At 45.1% G+C, this 15990-nt stretch overlaps 1 protein-coding gene across 1 annotated transcript in view; it reads right to left on the bottom strand.

The window, feature by feature from the left end:
* The window catches only part of EXD1 (exonuclease 3'-5' domain containing 1), a 189428-nt gene that overhangs the window by 90642 nt on the left and 82796 nt on the right, over positions 1–15990 (bottom strand). Inside the window, exon 5 of the mRNA XM_069745614.1 lies at positions 10927–11042. Coding sequence (XP_069601715.1) covers positions 10927–11042 — 116 coding nt within the window. The remainder of the gene's footprint in view (positions 1–10926; positions 11043–15990) is intronic.

Raw genomic sequence — 15990 nt, 5'->3', positions numbered from 1 at the left:
GGGCCGACGCATTGCGACGGCCCCGTACCGACGTAAGTGTGAAAAAAGCCTAACCCTAAATTTAGCCCCAACCCTAACCCTAAATTTAGCCCCAACCCTAGCCCTAACCCTAGCCCTACCCCTAACCCTAATTTTAGCCCCAACTGCTGTTCTCCTGCCGGCCGGCAGATGGAGACAGATGGCGGGCGCACTGCGCATGCGCCTGCCATTCTCTTCTGCCGGCGGCCAGGAGGAGCAGCAAGAGGATCCAGGGACACAGGTGAGTATGCTAGGGTCCCCGAATCCCCCTATTTCTCTGTCCTCTGATGTGCGATCACATCAGAGGACAGAGAATTACTTTACTTTTTTTTTTTTTTTTTTTTTTGCGGTCGCCGGTAAACAGTTAATTACCGGCGATCGCAAAACAGGGGGTCGGTAAAACCAACCCCGATCATGCTCTTTGGGGTCTCGGCTACCCCCGGCAGCCGAGACCCCAAAGATTCTCGCGGGGCCGGCCGGTGGGCGCACTGCGCATACGCCCGCCATTATGAAGATGGCGGCGCCCACCGGGAGACACGAGGAGCACCGGGGGAGCTAGGTGAGTATTGGGGGGCCACCTGGGACCCCTTTTCTCTGTCCTCCGATGTGCGATCACATCGGAGGACAGAGAAATTAAAAAGAGATCGCGTTTTTGTTTTGTTTTTTGTGATCGCCGGTAAACGGTTAATTACCGGCGATCGCAAATGCGGGGTGGGTTAAAAAAACCCCGAATCATGTTCTCTGGGGTCTCGGCTACCCTCGGCAGCCGAGACCCCGGAGAAAATCCTACTCTGGGGGGAGCTATTCACTTTTTCCACAGCGCCGTTAATTAACGGCGCTGTGGTTTAAGTACCTTTAGCGGCCGCCGTTAAAAGGCATATCAGCGGTCGCTAAGGGGTTAAGGACCAAACGTCTGGGTGAAAAGAAATTGCAGTATGCACCAGTCTATTCCATACTACAGATGAAACTTACTTATTCAAGTCTATGGCTTGTATAAGGTGCTGCCACAGGGATACGTGTAGTGCACCATGTCGGCTACAATCTGCTACTCACACAGCTATCCTACACTCTGTAAGTAGCCTTACTTACCAACTGCCGGACAGCCCACCTATTAGTAACCGGCACCTGCTCATGGATGGCAGGGGTGCAAGTGCATTTTTCATCAGTATTATGCACAGATGCTGACTCTACTATATATAATTGGGGTCTGAAGGGAGTTATTTTCACCATGTATTGGTAAATATCTCCTTTTTTCAGTGAAGTGTTGTGGATTTGTTGTCTTATGTCACAAGTCCCTGCTCGATTTATTTTCTCCCACTGGCACCTAGAATTCTAGTCCTAGCCATGGATGCAATAGAAATAGTGCCACATTCACACCACTAAGCTGCGCGATCCAAAGTACCTCTAGACTCTAGAGCAGTGTTTCCCAAACTCCAGTCCTCACGGACCCCTTAGTATTGTGCAAGTAGTGGAAGCATCAGGAACTTGTCTCACATGTGCAACACTATGGAAATCCTGAAAACATGACCCGTGGGGTCCGTGTGGACTGGAGTTTGGGAAATACTGCTCTAGAGCATGAGGTACAGACAGGCCGCGGGGCCAAGCAGGCATACACGAGGCTGCAAAATTAAGCTCAGGAGGCCTGCGGCCAGTCCATTCATGGTGGTCTCTGCTCCCAACCACAAGACAAATATACAGGGTGGGCCATTTATATGGATACACCTAAATAAAATGGAAATGGTTGGTGAAATCAACTTCCTGTTTGTTGCACATTAGTATATTGGAGGGGGAAAACTTTTCAATATGGGTGGTGACCATGGTGGCCATTTTGAAGTCGGACATTTTGGATCCAACTATATTTTTTCCAATGGGAAGAGGGTAATAATAATAATAATAATAATCTTTATTTTTATATAGCGCTAACATATTCCGCAGTGCTTTACAGTTTCCACACATTACCATTGCTGCCCCTGATGGGGCTCACAATCTAAATTCCCTATCAGTATTATCTTTGGAATGTGGGAGGAAACCCATGCAAACACAGGGAGAACATACAAACTCTTTGCAGATCTTGGGTCATGTGACACAATCTCCCGATCTGACCCCCTTAGACTTATCTTTGGGGTCATCTGAAGGCAACTGTCTATGCTGTGAAGATACGAGATGTGCAGCATCTGAAACAACGGATACTGGAAGCCTGTGCTAGCATTTCTTCTGCGATGTTGCTATCAGTGTGTCAAGAGTGGGGGAAGAGGGTTGCATTGACAATCCAACACAATGGGCAGCACTTTGTACACATTTTATAAACTTCATAAACTTGTAAATAACTCATGAAAGAATAAAGTTACGTTAAAACTAAGCACATAATTGTTTTTCTTGTGAAATTCTCAATATGTTTGATGTATTACATAACCCTCTTCCCATTTGGAAAAAATAAAGTTGGATCCAAAAAGACCAACTTCAAAATGGCCGCCATGGTCACCACCCATCTTGAAAAGTTTCCCCCTCCCATATACCAATGTTCCACAAACAGGAAGTTGATATCACCAACCATTCCCATTTTATTTAGGTGTATCCATATAAATGGCCCAACCTGTACATGTTACTCCAGACTTAGACCTCCTTCACACGTCCGTGTTTCCAGTACGTGCGGTAAACGTCTTTCACGGCTAGCACACGTGCCCAATGTAATTTTTGGTGTCCATACTTTTACACAGACTGTTTGTCCGTGCAAATCACACGGAGATGCACATTTTTTTCCAACAGCATGGATGACAAGAGCCAATATAAGCCTAAGGACCCATGAAAAACATGTACAGCACATGGAAGGCATCAGTGTGGAGTCTGTGTACTGTACGTGTTCAATATTGGAAATCATATTAGAAGCTTTGTCATTTCTTTCTTTCTTTACCCATAGAGTGTGATGACATGGATGGTAAAAACGGACACGGATGGTAAAAACAGACACACCGACTGTAAAAATGGATACATGGATTTAACACTGATGGTAAAAATGGACACACTGATGGCAAAATGGACACGTGGATGACATTGATGGTAACAACGGACACACGGATGACACTGATGGTAACAATAGGCACACGGATGTCTTTTCATCGTGACACCTCACATCTATGGATTAGCTGGTCCCGTATCATGCCTCCTGATGAACTGTGTGGACGGGGAAATGCGTTGAGGCTGGAAGCTAAGTTTGGGATTACCCCCGCTTTGTTTTTTCTTTCTGACATCAATGTTCACTAATTGTGTACCATGTGAACTATTGTGGACAATTGATGTTCTTTGTTTGAATCATGCTGTTAAGTTTCTTTGTGGCCCCTCTGATTTTGTGTACACGTGTTGTTCAGCTGTGGAGAGACCATGATTTGTGTATTTTCTACGGGTCTCACAAAATATTGTATTGCTTATTAATCCTATTTGATTACCTTTAGAGGGACAAGACTAGTACTATGTATCTGTTATACAAGGGTGTCATTTTACACAATAAGGCTACTTTCACACTAGCGTCGGCGTGTCGCAGTGCGTCGGGCCGACGTACCGACGCATCCTGTCTCAACGCTGCACAACGGTGGCAGCGGATGCATTATTACAACAGATTCGCTGCCCCATTGTGAGTTGCGGGGAGGAGGGGGCGGAGTTCCGGCTGCGCATGCGTGGTCGGAAATGTTGGACACGACGCACAAAAAAACGTTACAAGCAACGTTTTTTGGTGCTGACGGTCCGACGCAACAGTCGCACGACGGTTGCGACGTGTGGCAATGCGTCGCTAATACAAGCCTATGGAGAAAAAACGCATCCTGCAGACAACTTTGCAGGATGCGTTTTTTCTGCAAAACGACGCATTGCGACGGAGTCCAAACGACGCTAGTGTGAAAGTAGCCTAACCTGTTTTTCTTAGAGTGTGTTTCCACGGTCAGGAAACGCTGCGTGTTCATGAAATCCCGTCTTCACCATGCGTTAAAACATGCATGCGGCAGACCCGTGTAAATGCGTCTTTTCAGAATGCAGCATGTCTTTACAATGCGGCGACGCTCCGTCGCCGAACTGTAAATTTCCCATAGACAATCATTAGATGCGGTAAAACCGCATCTAATGATTAGTCACATGCGTAGTAAGAGTGTAAACGCAGCTTACTACGCATGTCTCCTAATTTAAATAAGCATTTACCTGTCCCACCGCCATAAGTCCGCGTCCACTGCAGTTCTCACTGTAAGCCAAGTTCTCGCGATAACTGCCATCCACGTGACCGGGGGTTATCTCCGGTCACTAGTCTGGTTCTCACGGTCAGCTGATCAGCTGATTGTGAGAACGCTGCAGTGGAAGTGATCCCTGGAGAGTTATCTCCGGCGATCATCTTCGAGCTCTACTATGTCTGGATGTCAGGCATCCAGATGTAACAGAGCTGGACTCGTCGTAGGACACTCGTTATTAAGGACTGCGTCGGACTCAGGGAGTATACTGTTGGTTTATTATTTTTCTTTTTTTCCAGATGAACGAGGGCTTCGCTTGGATTACCAGTACAATCAAGATATCAAAACTGTGTGGTGTTTTATATCACTAAAATACTTTATTCTACATGTGTGTTTTATTAACCCTTTCACAACTATAGGATTAGTAATGAATAGATGTCTTATTGACGCCTCTCCATTACTAAGCCGGCCTAATGTCACCTTACAAATGTGACATTAACCCCTTATTACCCCATATCCCACGGCTACACGGGAGTGGGAAGAGAGAGGCTAAGCGCCGGAATTGGTACATCTTACAGAGGAGCCATTTCTGGGGCGGCTGGAAGCTGGGATTATTAGCGGGGGGGGACAATATCCATGGCCCATCTCTAGGCTATGAATATCAGTCCGCAGCTGTCTGCGTAGCCTTTCTGGCTCTAAATTATAAGGGGACCCCACGCCTTTTTTTAGGGGGGTCCCCCTATTTTTATAGCCAGAAAGGCTACGCAGACAGCTGTGGGCTGATAGTTATAGCCTAGAGATGGGCCATGGATATTGACCCCCCCCCCCCGGCTACAAACATCGATACCCCAGTCGTTGGCTTTCCCTCTCTGGCGCTGAAAATTGCGCGGGAGCCCACGCCATTTTTCTTTTCATCTTTTTAACTTAAACAGATACTGCTTTTAAGGCCGGGACCACACATGCGAGAAACTCGGACGAGTCTCGCATCTTAATATCCGACACTGCCGACGGCACTCGGGACCGGAGCGTGCGGCTGCACAGAAATACATGCAACAGCACGCTCCGCTTCCGAGTGCCGGCAGCAGTGTTGGTTATTAAGATGTGAGACTCTCCCAAGTTTCTCACAAGTGTGATCCCGGCCTATCACTTTATTACCATTTTATTATATTTATTACTAAACATCGGGCTTGGTATTATCTATCGATCTATCTATTATCCATCCATCTATCATCTGTATATTATCTATCTATCATCTATCTATTATCTATCTATTGATATATCTAGCTATCTATAGACATATCTATCTATAGATAAATATATTTATAGATAGCTATATCAATAGATAATAGATAGATGATAGATACGATAGATAATAGATAGATTAGATGGATAGATCTATCATATCTATATTCTCCATCATCTATCTATCATCTATCTATCTATCGATCATCTATCGATCATCTATTATCTATTATCTATCTATTATCTATCCATTATCTATTATCTATCTATTATCTATCTATTATCTATTATCTATCTGTGTTTAACCCCTTTCTGCCAGCTGACGGAATAGTACGTCAGCTGGCAGATCCCCTGCTTTGAGGTGGGCTCCGGCGGTGAGCCCACCTCAAAGCCGTGACATGTCAGCTGTTTTGTACAGCTGACATGTGCGTGCAATGAGCGCGAGCGGAATCGAGATCCGCCCGCGCCCATTAACTAGTTAAATGCCGCCATCAAGTGCTGACAGCGGCATTTAACTAGCACTCCCGGCCGCGCGGCCGGAAGTGCTGGCACCGCTGACCCCCGTCACATGATCGGGGGTCAGCGGTGCATTGCCATAACAACCAGAGGTCTCCTTGAGATTTCTATGGTTGTTGATGGCCGATTGCTTTGAGCGCCACCCTGTGGTCGGCGTTCAAAGTACACCTGCATTTTTGCTACATAGAGGTGATCTGTACTTCACCTCTATGTAGCAGAGGCGATCGTGTAGTGCATGCTTCTAGCCTCCTATGGAGGCTATTGAAGCATGCCAAAATAAAAAAAAAAGTGTTTAAAAATATAAAAAAATAAAAAATATATAAAAGTTCAAATCACCGCCCCAATCAAAATAAAACAATTAAAAAAAAAAAAAATCAAAAACATACACATATTTGGTATCGCCGCGTTAAGAATCGCCCGATCTATCAATAAAAACAAAGGATTAACCTGACCGCTAAATGGCGTAGAGAGAAAAAAATCTAAATGCCAAAATTACGTTTTTTTGGTCGCCGCGACATTGCATTAAAATGCAATAACGGGCGATCAAAAGAACGTATCTACACCAAAATGGTATCATTAAAAATGCCAGCTCGGCACGCAAAAAATAAGCCCTCACCTGACCCCAGATCAGGAAAATTGGAGACGCTACAGGTATCGGAAAATTGTGGAATTTTTTTTTTTTTTTTTTAGCAAACTTTGGAATTTTTTTTCACCACTTAGATAAAAAATAATCTAGACATGTTAGGTGTCTATGAACTTGTAATGACCTGGAGAATCATAATGGCAGGGTAGTTTTAGCATTTGGTGAAACTAGCAAAAAAGCCAAACAAAAAAACAAGTGTGAGATTGCACTTTTTTTGCAATTTCATTATACTTGGAATTTTTTTCCTGTTTTCTGTTACATGTCATGGTAAAACCAATGGTATCTTTCAAAAGTACATCTCGTCCCGCAAAAAATAAAAAAGTTATGGCTCTGGGAAGGAGGGGAGCGAAAAACGAAAATGAAAAAAACGGAAAAAGCTCCGGGGGTTAAGGGGTTAAACATTCTTCAATGGAGTATGTAAATGAAGTTGGAGAAGAAATGACATCACTTTTTCTTTGCATATCTTTATTTAGCTTAGGCTGGTTTCACATTTGCGGTTGTGTCCGCAGCGTTTCTACCGCATATATACGCATGCGTTGTGTATTCCTATATTTAACATTAGGGACGCATGCGTTTTTAATTGTTCGCTTTTGCCGCGTTTGATGTCGCATGCGTCGTTTGCGGCTTGGCGCGGAAATGCAACATGTAGTAATTTTTAGAGGCGTCAATTTGCCGCCTGAAAACGCATGCGGTCAATTGCGCAAGGTTTGCGACAAAAAAACGCATTGCTGTCTAAATGAACGCATGCGTTTCACAAGAAAAAAACATGTCTAGACACTGATAAGCCACCCCCCACATAGAAGGAGATAAAGGGAGGGAGTGGACATTTGCAGGTCACTACTCAGCAGACACTGAAGCAGACGAGACACAGGCAACATCTTGGAGGAAAACAAGACACTGAACAATGTGAGTATATCCTAGCCAATGGCTTTATTTTCTATTTTCTGTCTCTATATTTCCTAAGTTCTTGCATTTCTTTCTTTATGCATCAGAATGTCTTCTTCTGATGAGGAGCAAGGTCCTGGGCCGTCGGAAGTCGAGCATGTCAGTGAGGTGAGTACTTGCCTCGTCAGATTGGTAAGTATTCACTGTCACATCCACACATGGGACAATTTTTGTTTTTCATTTTTTTAGAGCTCTTCTTCATCTGTGGCAGAGACTGGGCAGGAGCAGCGGAGTCAAGGTCAGGTTGAAAGACAGCAGCGGGTACGTATACAAGGCTGACTGTTTACTGTATCCTCAGTGTAATATTCTTGAATCTTCCTTTCTTTCCATTCGTATTTCTTTACTTTTTTCTTCTGGAATCCTTTTGTATGTTGACTTTCCTATTCATGCCATTTCTCAGCATCTTTTTTTCTTTCTTTTCCTTAAGTTAATTGGCCAAACTTTAATGACTTTATTTAATTTTTAGGTTCCACAATGGGATGATGATCTAATTGAGAATGACCTCCTCATCTCCCTGGTCCCATTGTGGGACACCCAGGATCCACTGCACTCAAACAAAGTCACGATGAGGCTCCTATGGAATGAGGTGGCCAAAGAGATGTGGGATGGCTGGGACAACGCCCTGACACGGGTCCGAAATGCATTTGGTAAGTATTGCACTGCAGTGTGAAGCAGCAGAGACCTTGGCTGTGCTCACTTAACTGTGTGTGATGAAAGAAACTCTCAGGAGTTTCTGTCATCACACACAGTTGTGTGAGCACGGCCAAAAGTCCTTTTTTGACTTTTTTTTTTTTTTTTTTTTTTTTTAACAGTGGCCAAAGTCAAAAAACGTTGGCGTACGATGGAGGACCGCTTCAACAAGGACCTGCGTCAAGAGAGCCGTGTTCCCAGTGGTTCAGGAGCAAGGATCCGAAAATATAAATACCATCATGTTCTGGCATTTTTAAGACCGGTCCTTGCCCAGAGAACGTAGTATTTATCACGTGCATTAGGTTGTATTGTATTGCCATAATCTGTATTTTTATATTCCGCAGGATTTTGCGTCTGGTTATTTTTTGGTATTAATTTTCTTTTTCCTTTTTTCACAGCACATGGAGCACTACTGTTGGCCCAGGTTCTGGAGCGGTCCTTTATCCGACAGCCACGGACCCGTCCCAGCCATCCAGCAGCGCAGCAGCAAGTGGGCCTGCAACACTAACTGGAGACCAGGGAGCTGGTCCATCAGGTCTTCCCCTTTCGCAGTCCTCTTCCACTGCCCCTTTTTTGGGGGGGCTCCTCCTGGCAGCGGCAGAGGGCTTCGGACAGGTCACTCATGCCCGAGTTTTTGCACTTGAGCTCGGTTTTACACGAAGCAATCAAGGCTTTGGGTGACCGAATTAATGTTTCACATAACCTCTTAAATGCAGATATCCAGGAGGTCAGCAAAAGCCTTGACCAAGTGAAGGCCAACCTCCAGAGGCCAGCACATCATTTTTTTAACCAAATTCAGCAGGGCATGTCGGAACACCTTACTCCTGATCTCCAGTTGAGTGTCATGCAGGCCTGCAATGCTGCTTACATGCAGGCTATGCAGCAGAGTCGGTATTTCCAGCAGACAGTGTCAGCATATCCACCTGTGCCTTCACTGTCACGATTAACCTCAATGCCGACCTCTGCTGCATACCACCGCACGGCCACCTCAATTCCTTCCACAGCCGGACACCACCACAGCGCCACCACCATGCCGAGTGCAGTTGGACATCCCACTGCCACCACTATGACAACCGCTGCTCCTGCTTGGACCTCCTCCACTGACACCACGATGCAGCAGGACCCTGGCATGGCTGCACGCTCTACGAGCGCTATGGACTCTGGCATGGCTGCACGCTCTACGAGCGCTATGGACTCTGGCATGGCTGCACGCTCTACGAGCGCTATGGACTCTGGCATGGCTGCACGCTCTACGAGCGCTATGGACTCTGGCATGGCTGCACGCTCTACGAGCGCTATGGACTCTGGCATGGCTGCACGCTCTACGAGCGCTATGGACTCTGGCATGGCTGCACGCTCTACGAGCGCTATGGACTCTGGCATGGCTGCACGCTCTACGAGCGCTATGGACTCTGGCATGGCTGCACGCTCTACGAGCGCTATGGACTCTGGCATGGCTGCACGCTCTACGAGCGCTATGGACTCTGGCATGGCTGCACGCTCTTCGAGCGCTATGGACTCTGGCATGGCTGCACGCTCTACGAGCGCTACGGACTCTGGCATGGCTGCACGCTCTACGAGCGCTACGGACTCTGACACGGTGCAGTCGGACCCTGACAGGTCACCCACCACCACTCCATGCCATAAGAGCCCACCAAGACCTCCCAGAACCCGGCAAAAAAAAAAAGACAGAGGACTCTTGGCATTCCTCCCCCTTCACCTCCCAATTTGTCTGTAATGTTAGGTTTGTCTCACCCCTCCAGTGCGTCTCAAGCCTCTCATGTGTCAAGCCCCATCCCCGAACTACCAGACCCCACTAGTTTCATTGCTCCTTCTCCTGTCACCTCTGCGTCGTCCACGGTTTGCCAGGCCTCAGTGCTTCACACCCCCGTTTACATCACTCTACCCCAAGCCGGCGCAGTTAAATAAATTTTTTGGGTTGTTAATAAATACAATTTGATTTGCCCCAATTATGTTTGGTTTATTGTGTCCATCGCCGCCGGCAACACACACCGTGGCCAAATAAGAAACTTCGTCACACACTTAATTTTTGGGCCACATCATATCTCCAGTAGTTATAAAAAAAGACTGCAGCTTTGTGTGTCTTTGGTATAAAGATATGAGGTGGGCCAAAAAATAATAGATGTATTTGACTGGAAACATACCCTAAAATTGATAAGTACTATCCCTTCATTTCTTTTGATTGCTTAATGTTTTCCCACCTATAGCACATTAGGATTTATCAGGGCTAGTCTAGGACAGCAGTCGTGGAGTGGGGGCGCCAAATAACCGTACTTAATAGGGTGCCAACCTCCACTACTAGGAAGGGATAGCAGGCAAACAAAGGGATTTGTCAGGTTATTGCTATAGACTTATGCTAGATATTTGATATAATTGATTATTTGCACTGGGAGGGTATTTTTAACAAATATTTTTAATTAAAGATTTGTGTTTTTATGGGAGCATATGTTTCACATTAGTGTTTTATACGTGTGAAGGAGGCCTTATTGGAAATTTTTGACGTAAATAAAAGGTCTGCTTCGTAATACAGTCTAATTGTTAATATTTGTCCTTTGTGGACATTTAAAGGTATAGTTCTCTACTTTTATATTGATGAACTTTTCTATAGTAGTCATTCTTGTATGAACCTTTAATCTAACATACCTGAATAGTTTGGGATCTGTACGTCACGTTCCTTCACATTTTGAGGAGCTGTTGCCTCAACATTTTCAGGTTTTAGGGCCGGTTCAGCTTGATCTTCTGATACCATGTCACCAATGCTAAAAAATAGTATGTAAAATGGTTATTGTGTACTCTCAAGTTTATGTATGTATCAAGTTTTCCTTTTCTTTTTAGCGTATGTGCACACGTAGATGGAACCTCTGAGGATTTTTCTGCACCTGTTTTTAGAAATCCGCAGGTAAAAAGCACTGCATTTTACCTGCGGATTTACTGCGGATTTTATGCGGATTCCACCTGCAGATTCCTATTGAGGAGCAGGTGTAAACCGCTGCAGAATCCACACACAGAATTGACATGCTGTAGAATAAACAACGCTACGTTTCTGCGCGTTTCTTTCCACGGCGTGTGCACATACCCTTAATATTACAAACTTTATTGAAAGTAAAAAATCGGAATGTTGCCATTTTCACACTGGCCACTGCAGCATTCTTCCCTTTTAACCCCTTCCCGACATACGCCATACTAGCACTGCTCTTCGGGAATTGCGTTCCCGCAAACAGCAGTACTAGTACGACGCATCGATCACGCGGCCTCACGCCGAATGCTGCGGCGATTGGGTGTGGGTGCCAGCTGATACCCCGCAGCAATGCCCACGAGCGGTGCTAGCACTGATCGCGTGCATTTAACCCCTCTGATGCCACTGTCAGTAGTGACAGCGGCATAGAGAAGTATCACGCAGGAAGGAGGCTTCCTGCACGCTTCCCTTCAGGACATCACGATACGACACGTTATTCTGATTGTCTCAAAGATGGCCACGGGGTCTTTCCGGGTCCTGCAGTGAGGGAGCTTGTGAGTGCCTGATGGTAGCAGGCGCTGACATGCCTCCTTCCCTGCCTGTCAGATCATTGATCTGATACTCTGCTGTGCAAAGTGTCAGATCAGCAATCTGACATTATATGGTGATGTCCCATACTGGGACAATGTAAAAAAGATTTTAAAAAATATTTGAATGTGTAAAAATATTTTTGTACAAATTTTTAAAGAAACAAAATATATTTTTCCAATAAATACATTTATGTAAATAAATATAAATAAAAGTACACATATTTGGCATTGCCGCATTTAACAACTCGCTCTATAAAACTCTCACTAGTTAACCCCTTCAGTGAAGAGTGAAAAAAAAAAGTCAATAAACAATGCTTTATCATACTGATGAATAAAAAGTGCAATAAAACACGATCAAAAAGACGAATGTAAATAATTATTTTTTCTATAAAAATAGTTTGTGTAAAAGCGGCAAAACAAAAATATCTTTAATATAACGCTGGGAGCGTCACTCTGTCCGAAGCCTTTATAGACTGCGCAAGCGCCGGCGCAGTCTGGGCCTCACAGAGTGACGCTCCCAGGAGATCACGGTATGCGTAAACACTGAACGCACACCGCGATCTCCAACAGAGAAGCAGGGACCGCCAGGAGGGTAAGTATGAGCTATATTCACCTGTCCCCGTTCCACCGCTGCGTGCCGCCATCTTCCCGGTCCTCGGCCTGTGACCTTCAGTTCAGAGGGTGCGATGATGCGCTTAATGCGCGCCGGCGCCGCCCTCTGACTGAACAGTCACAGCCAGAGGACCGGGAAGATGGCGCAGCGGTGGAACGGGGCCAGGTGAATATAGTAAGTGCTGGGGGGCCTGAACTGGCGGCGATACCGGCACCTGACCCCCACAGCACGCCGGTGTCCCCGCCTGCTCAGGCCCCCCAGCACTCGGCGCCCAGCGACCATAGGCGAGTATGGTATTTTTTTTTTTGTATATTGCAGCAGCATACGGGGCATATACAATGGAGCATCTTATGGGGCCATAAACCATAATGGAGCATCTTATGGGGCCATAAACCATAATGGAGCAGTGTACGGGGGCATATAGTATGGAGCATCTTATGGGGGCCATCAACCTTTATGGAACAGCGTACGGGGCATACACTGTGGAGCATCTTATGGGAGCCATAAACCATAATGGAGCAGTGTACGGGGCATATACTATGGAGCATCTTATGGGGGCCATAAACCATAATGGAGCAGTGTACGGGGGCATATACTATGGGGCATCTTATGGGGGCCATAAACCTTTATGGAGCAGTGTACGGGGCATATACTATGGAGCATTTTATGGGGGCCATAAACCTTTATGGAGCAGCGTATGGGGCATATGGATAGGAGCAGCAAATTAAAGAACTGTGGCGCAGGATGGGAGCAGATGACAGAACGGGGGCGCAGGATGGGAGCAGCACATGTCAGAATGGGGGCGCAGGATGGGAGCAGCACATGACAGGATGGAGGCGCAGGATGGAGCAGCACATGACAGGATGGGGGCGCAGGATGGAGCAGCACATACCAGGATGGAGACCATATACCAATATAAATGCTCGCCACCCGGGCGTAGAACGGGTTCAATAGCTGAATATATATATATATATATATATATATATATATATATATATATATATATATATATATATATATATATATATATATATATATATATATATATATATATATATATATACATATACATATACATATATATATACATATATATATACATATATATATATACATATATATACATATATATATATATATACATATATATATATATACATACACACATATACATATACATATATATATATATATATATATATATATATATATATATATATATATATATATATATATATATATATATATATATATTTGTCTAAGGGGTACTTCCGTCTGTCTGTCTTTCTGCCACGGTTATTAGTTCGCCGATTGGTCTCGGTAGCTGCCTGTCATGGCTGCCGCGACCAATCAGCGACGCGCACAGTCCGGAAGAAAATGGCCGCTCCTTACTCCCCCGCATACACCCCTTCGCTCACACAGGGTTACTGCCCGCGGTAACGGACCGCGTTATGCTGCGGGTAATGCACTCCGTTACCGCTGCTATTAACCCTGTGTGACTAAGTTTTTTTTTTTACTATTGACGCGGCCTATGCAGCCCAATAGTAAAAACATCTAATGTTAAAAATAATAATAATAAAAAAAAAAAAAAAAGATTAGATACTCACCTACGCCGACTTTCCCGCTCCTCGCGATACAACTGCCACGTTCCGTTGGCACAGATCTTCTGGCAGAAGGACCTGCCGTGAAATCACGGTCATGTGACCGCGACGTCATCACAGGCCCTGCGCGCCTGCGCGAGCAGGCTGGGACCGGAAGCTGCCGCCTGTACCTCGCACAGGCGACAAAACTACAAGGGGCCCTCGGATCGGAAGGCGAGTATGTTTATTTTTTAACCGGTGACATACGTGGCTAGGCAATATACTACGTGGCTAGGCAATATACTAATATATAAGTCGCTGCGCGGACATGCATATTCTAGAATACCCGATGCGTTAGAATCGGGCCACCATCTAATATATATATATATATATATATATATACATACACACAGGTCCTTCTAAAAAAATTAGCATATAGTGTTAAATTTCATTATTTACCATAATGTAATGATTACAATTAAACTTTCATATATTATAGATTCATTATCCACCAACTGAAATTTGTCAGGTCTTTTATTGTTTTAATACTGATGATTTTGGCATACAACTCCTGATACCCCAAAAAACCTGTCTCAATAAATTAGCATATCAAGAAAAGGTTCTCTAAACCAGAGGTCCCCAACTCCAGTCCTCAAGGCCCACCAACATGTCATGTTTTCAGGATTTCCTTAGTCTTGCCCAGGTAATAATTGCATCACCTGTGCAATGCAAAGGAAATCCTGAAAACATGACCTGTTGGTGGGCCTTGAGGACTGGAGTTGGGGACCTCTGCTCTAAACGACCTATTACCCTAATCTTCTGAATCAACTAATTAACTCTAAACACATGCAAAAGATACCTGAGGCTTTTATAAACTCCCTGCCTGGTTCATTACTCAAAACCCCCATCATGGGTAAGACTAGCGACCTGACAGATGTCAAGAAGGCCATCATTGACACCCTCAAGCAAGAGGGTAAGACCCAGAAAGAAATTTCTCAACAAATAGGCTGTTCCCAGAGTGCTGTATCAAGGCACCTCAATGGTAAGTCTGTTGGAAGGAAACAATGTGGCAGAAAACGCTGTACAACGAGAAGAGGAGACCGGACCCTGAGGAAGATTGTGGAGAAGGACCGATTCCAGACCTTGGGGAACCTGAGGAAGCAGTGGACTGAGTCTGGTGTGGAAACATCCAGAGCCACCGTGCACAGGTGTGTGCAGGAAATGGGCTACAGGTGCCGAAATGGGCTACAGAGAAGCAGCACTGGACTGTTGCTAAGTGGTCCCAAGTACTTTTTTCTGATGAAAGCAAATTTTGCATGTCATTCGGAAATCAAGGTGCCAGAGTCTGGAGGAAGACTGGGGAGAAGGAAATGCCAAAATGCCTGAAGTCCAGTGTCAAGTACCCACAGTCAGTGATGGTGTGGGGTGCCATGTCAGCTGCTGGTGTTGGTCCACTGTGTTTCATCAAGGGCAGGGTCAATGCAGCTAGCTATCAGGAGATTTTGGAGCACTTCATGCTTCCATCGGCTGAAATGCTTTATGGAGATGAAGATTTCATTTTTCAGCACGACCTGGCACCTGCTCACAGTGCCAGAACCACTGGTAAATGGTTTAGTGACCATGGTATTACTGTGCTCAATTGGCCTGCCAACTCTCCTGACCTGAACCCCATAGAGAATCTGGAGGATATTGTGAAGAGAAAGTTGAGAGACGCAAGACCCAACACTCTGGATGAGCTTAAGGCCGCTATTGAAGCATCCTGGGCCTCCATAACATCTCAGCAGTGTCACAGGCTGATTGCCTCCATGCCACGCCGCATTGAAGCAGTCATTTCTGCCAAAGGATTCCCGACCAAGTATTGAGTGCATAACTGAACATTATTATTTGATGGTTTTTTTGTTTGTTATTAAAAAACACTTTTATTTGATTGGATGGGTGAAATATGCTAATTTATTGAGACAGGTTTTT

Source organism: Ranitomeya imitator, chromosome 1 (assembly GCF_032444005.1).
Source record: "Ranitomeya imitator isolate aRanImi1 chromosome 1, aRanImi1.pri, whole genome shotgun sequence".
Lineage (NCBI taxonomy): Eukaryota > Metazoa > Chordata > Amphibia > Anura > Dendrobatidae > Ranitomeya > Ranitomeya imitator.
This window is presented reverse-complemented; position numbering and strand designations above follow the sequence as displayed.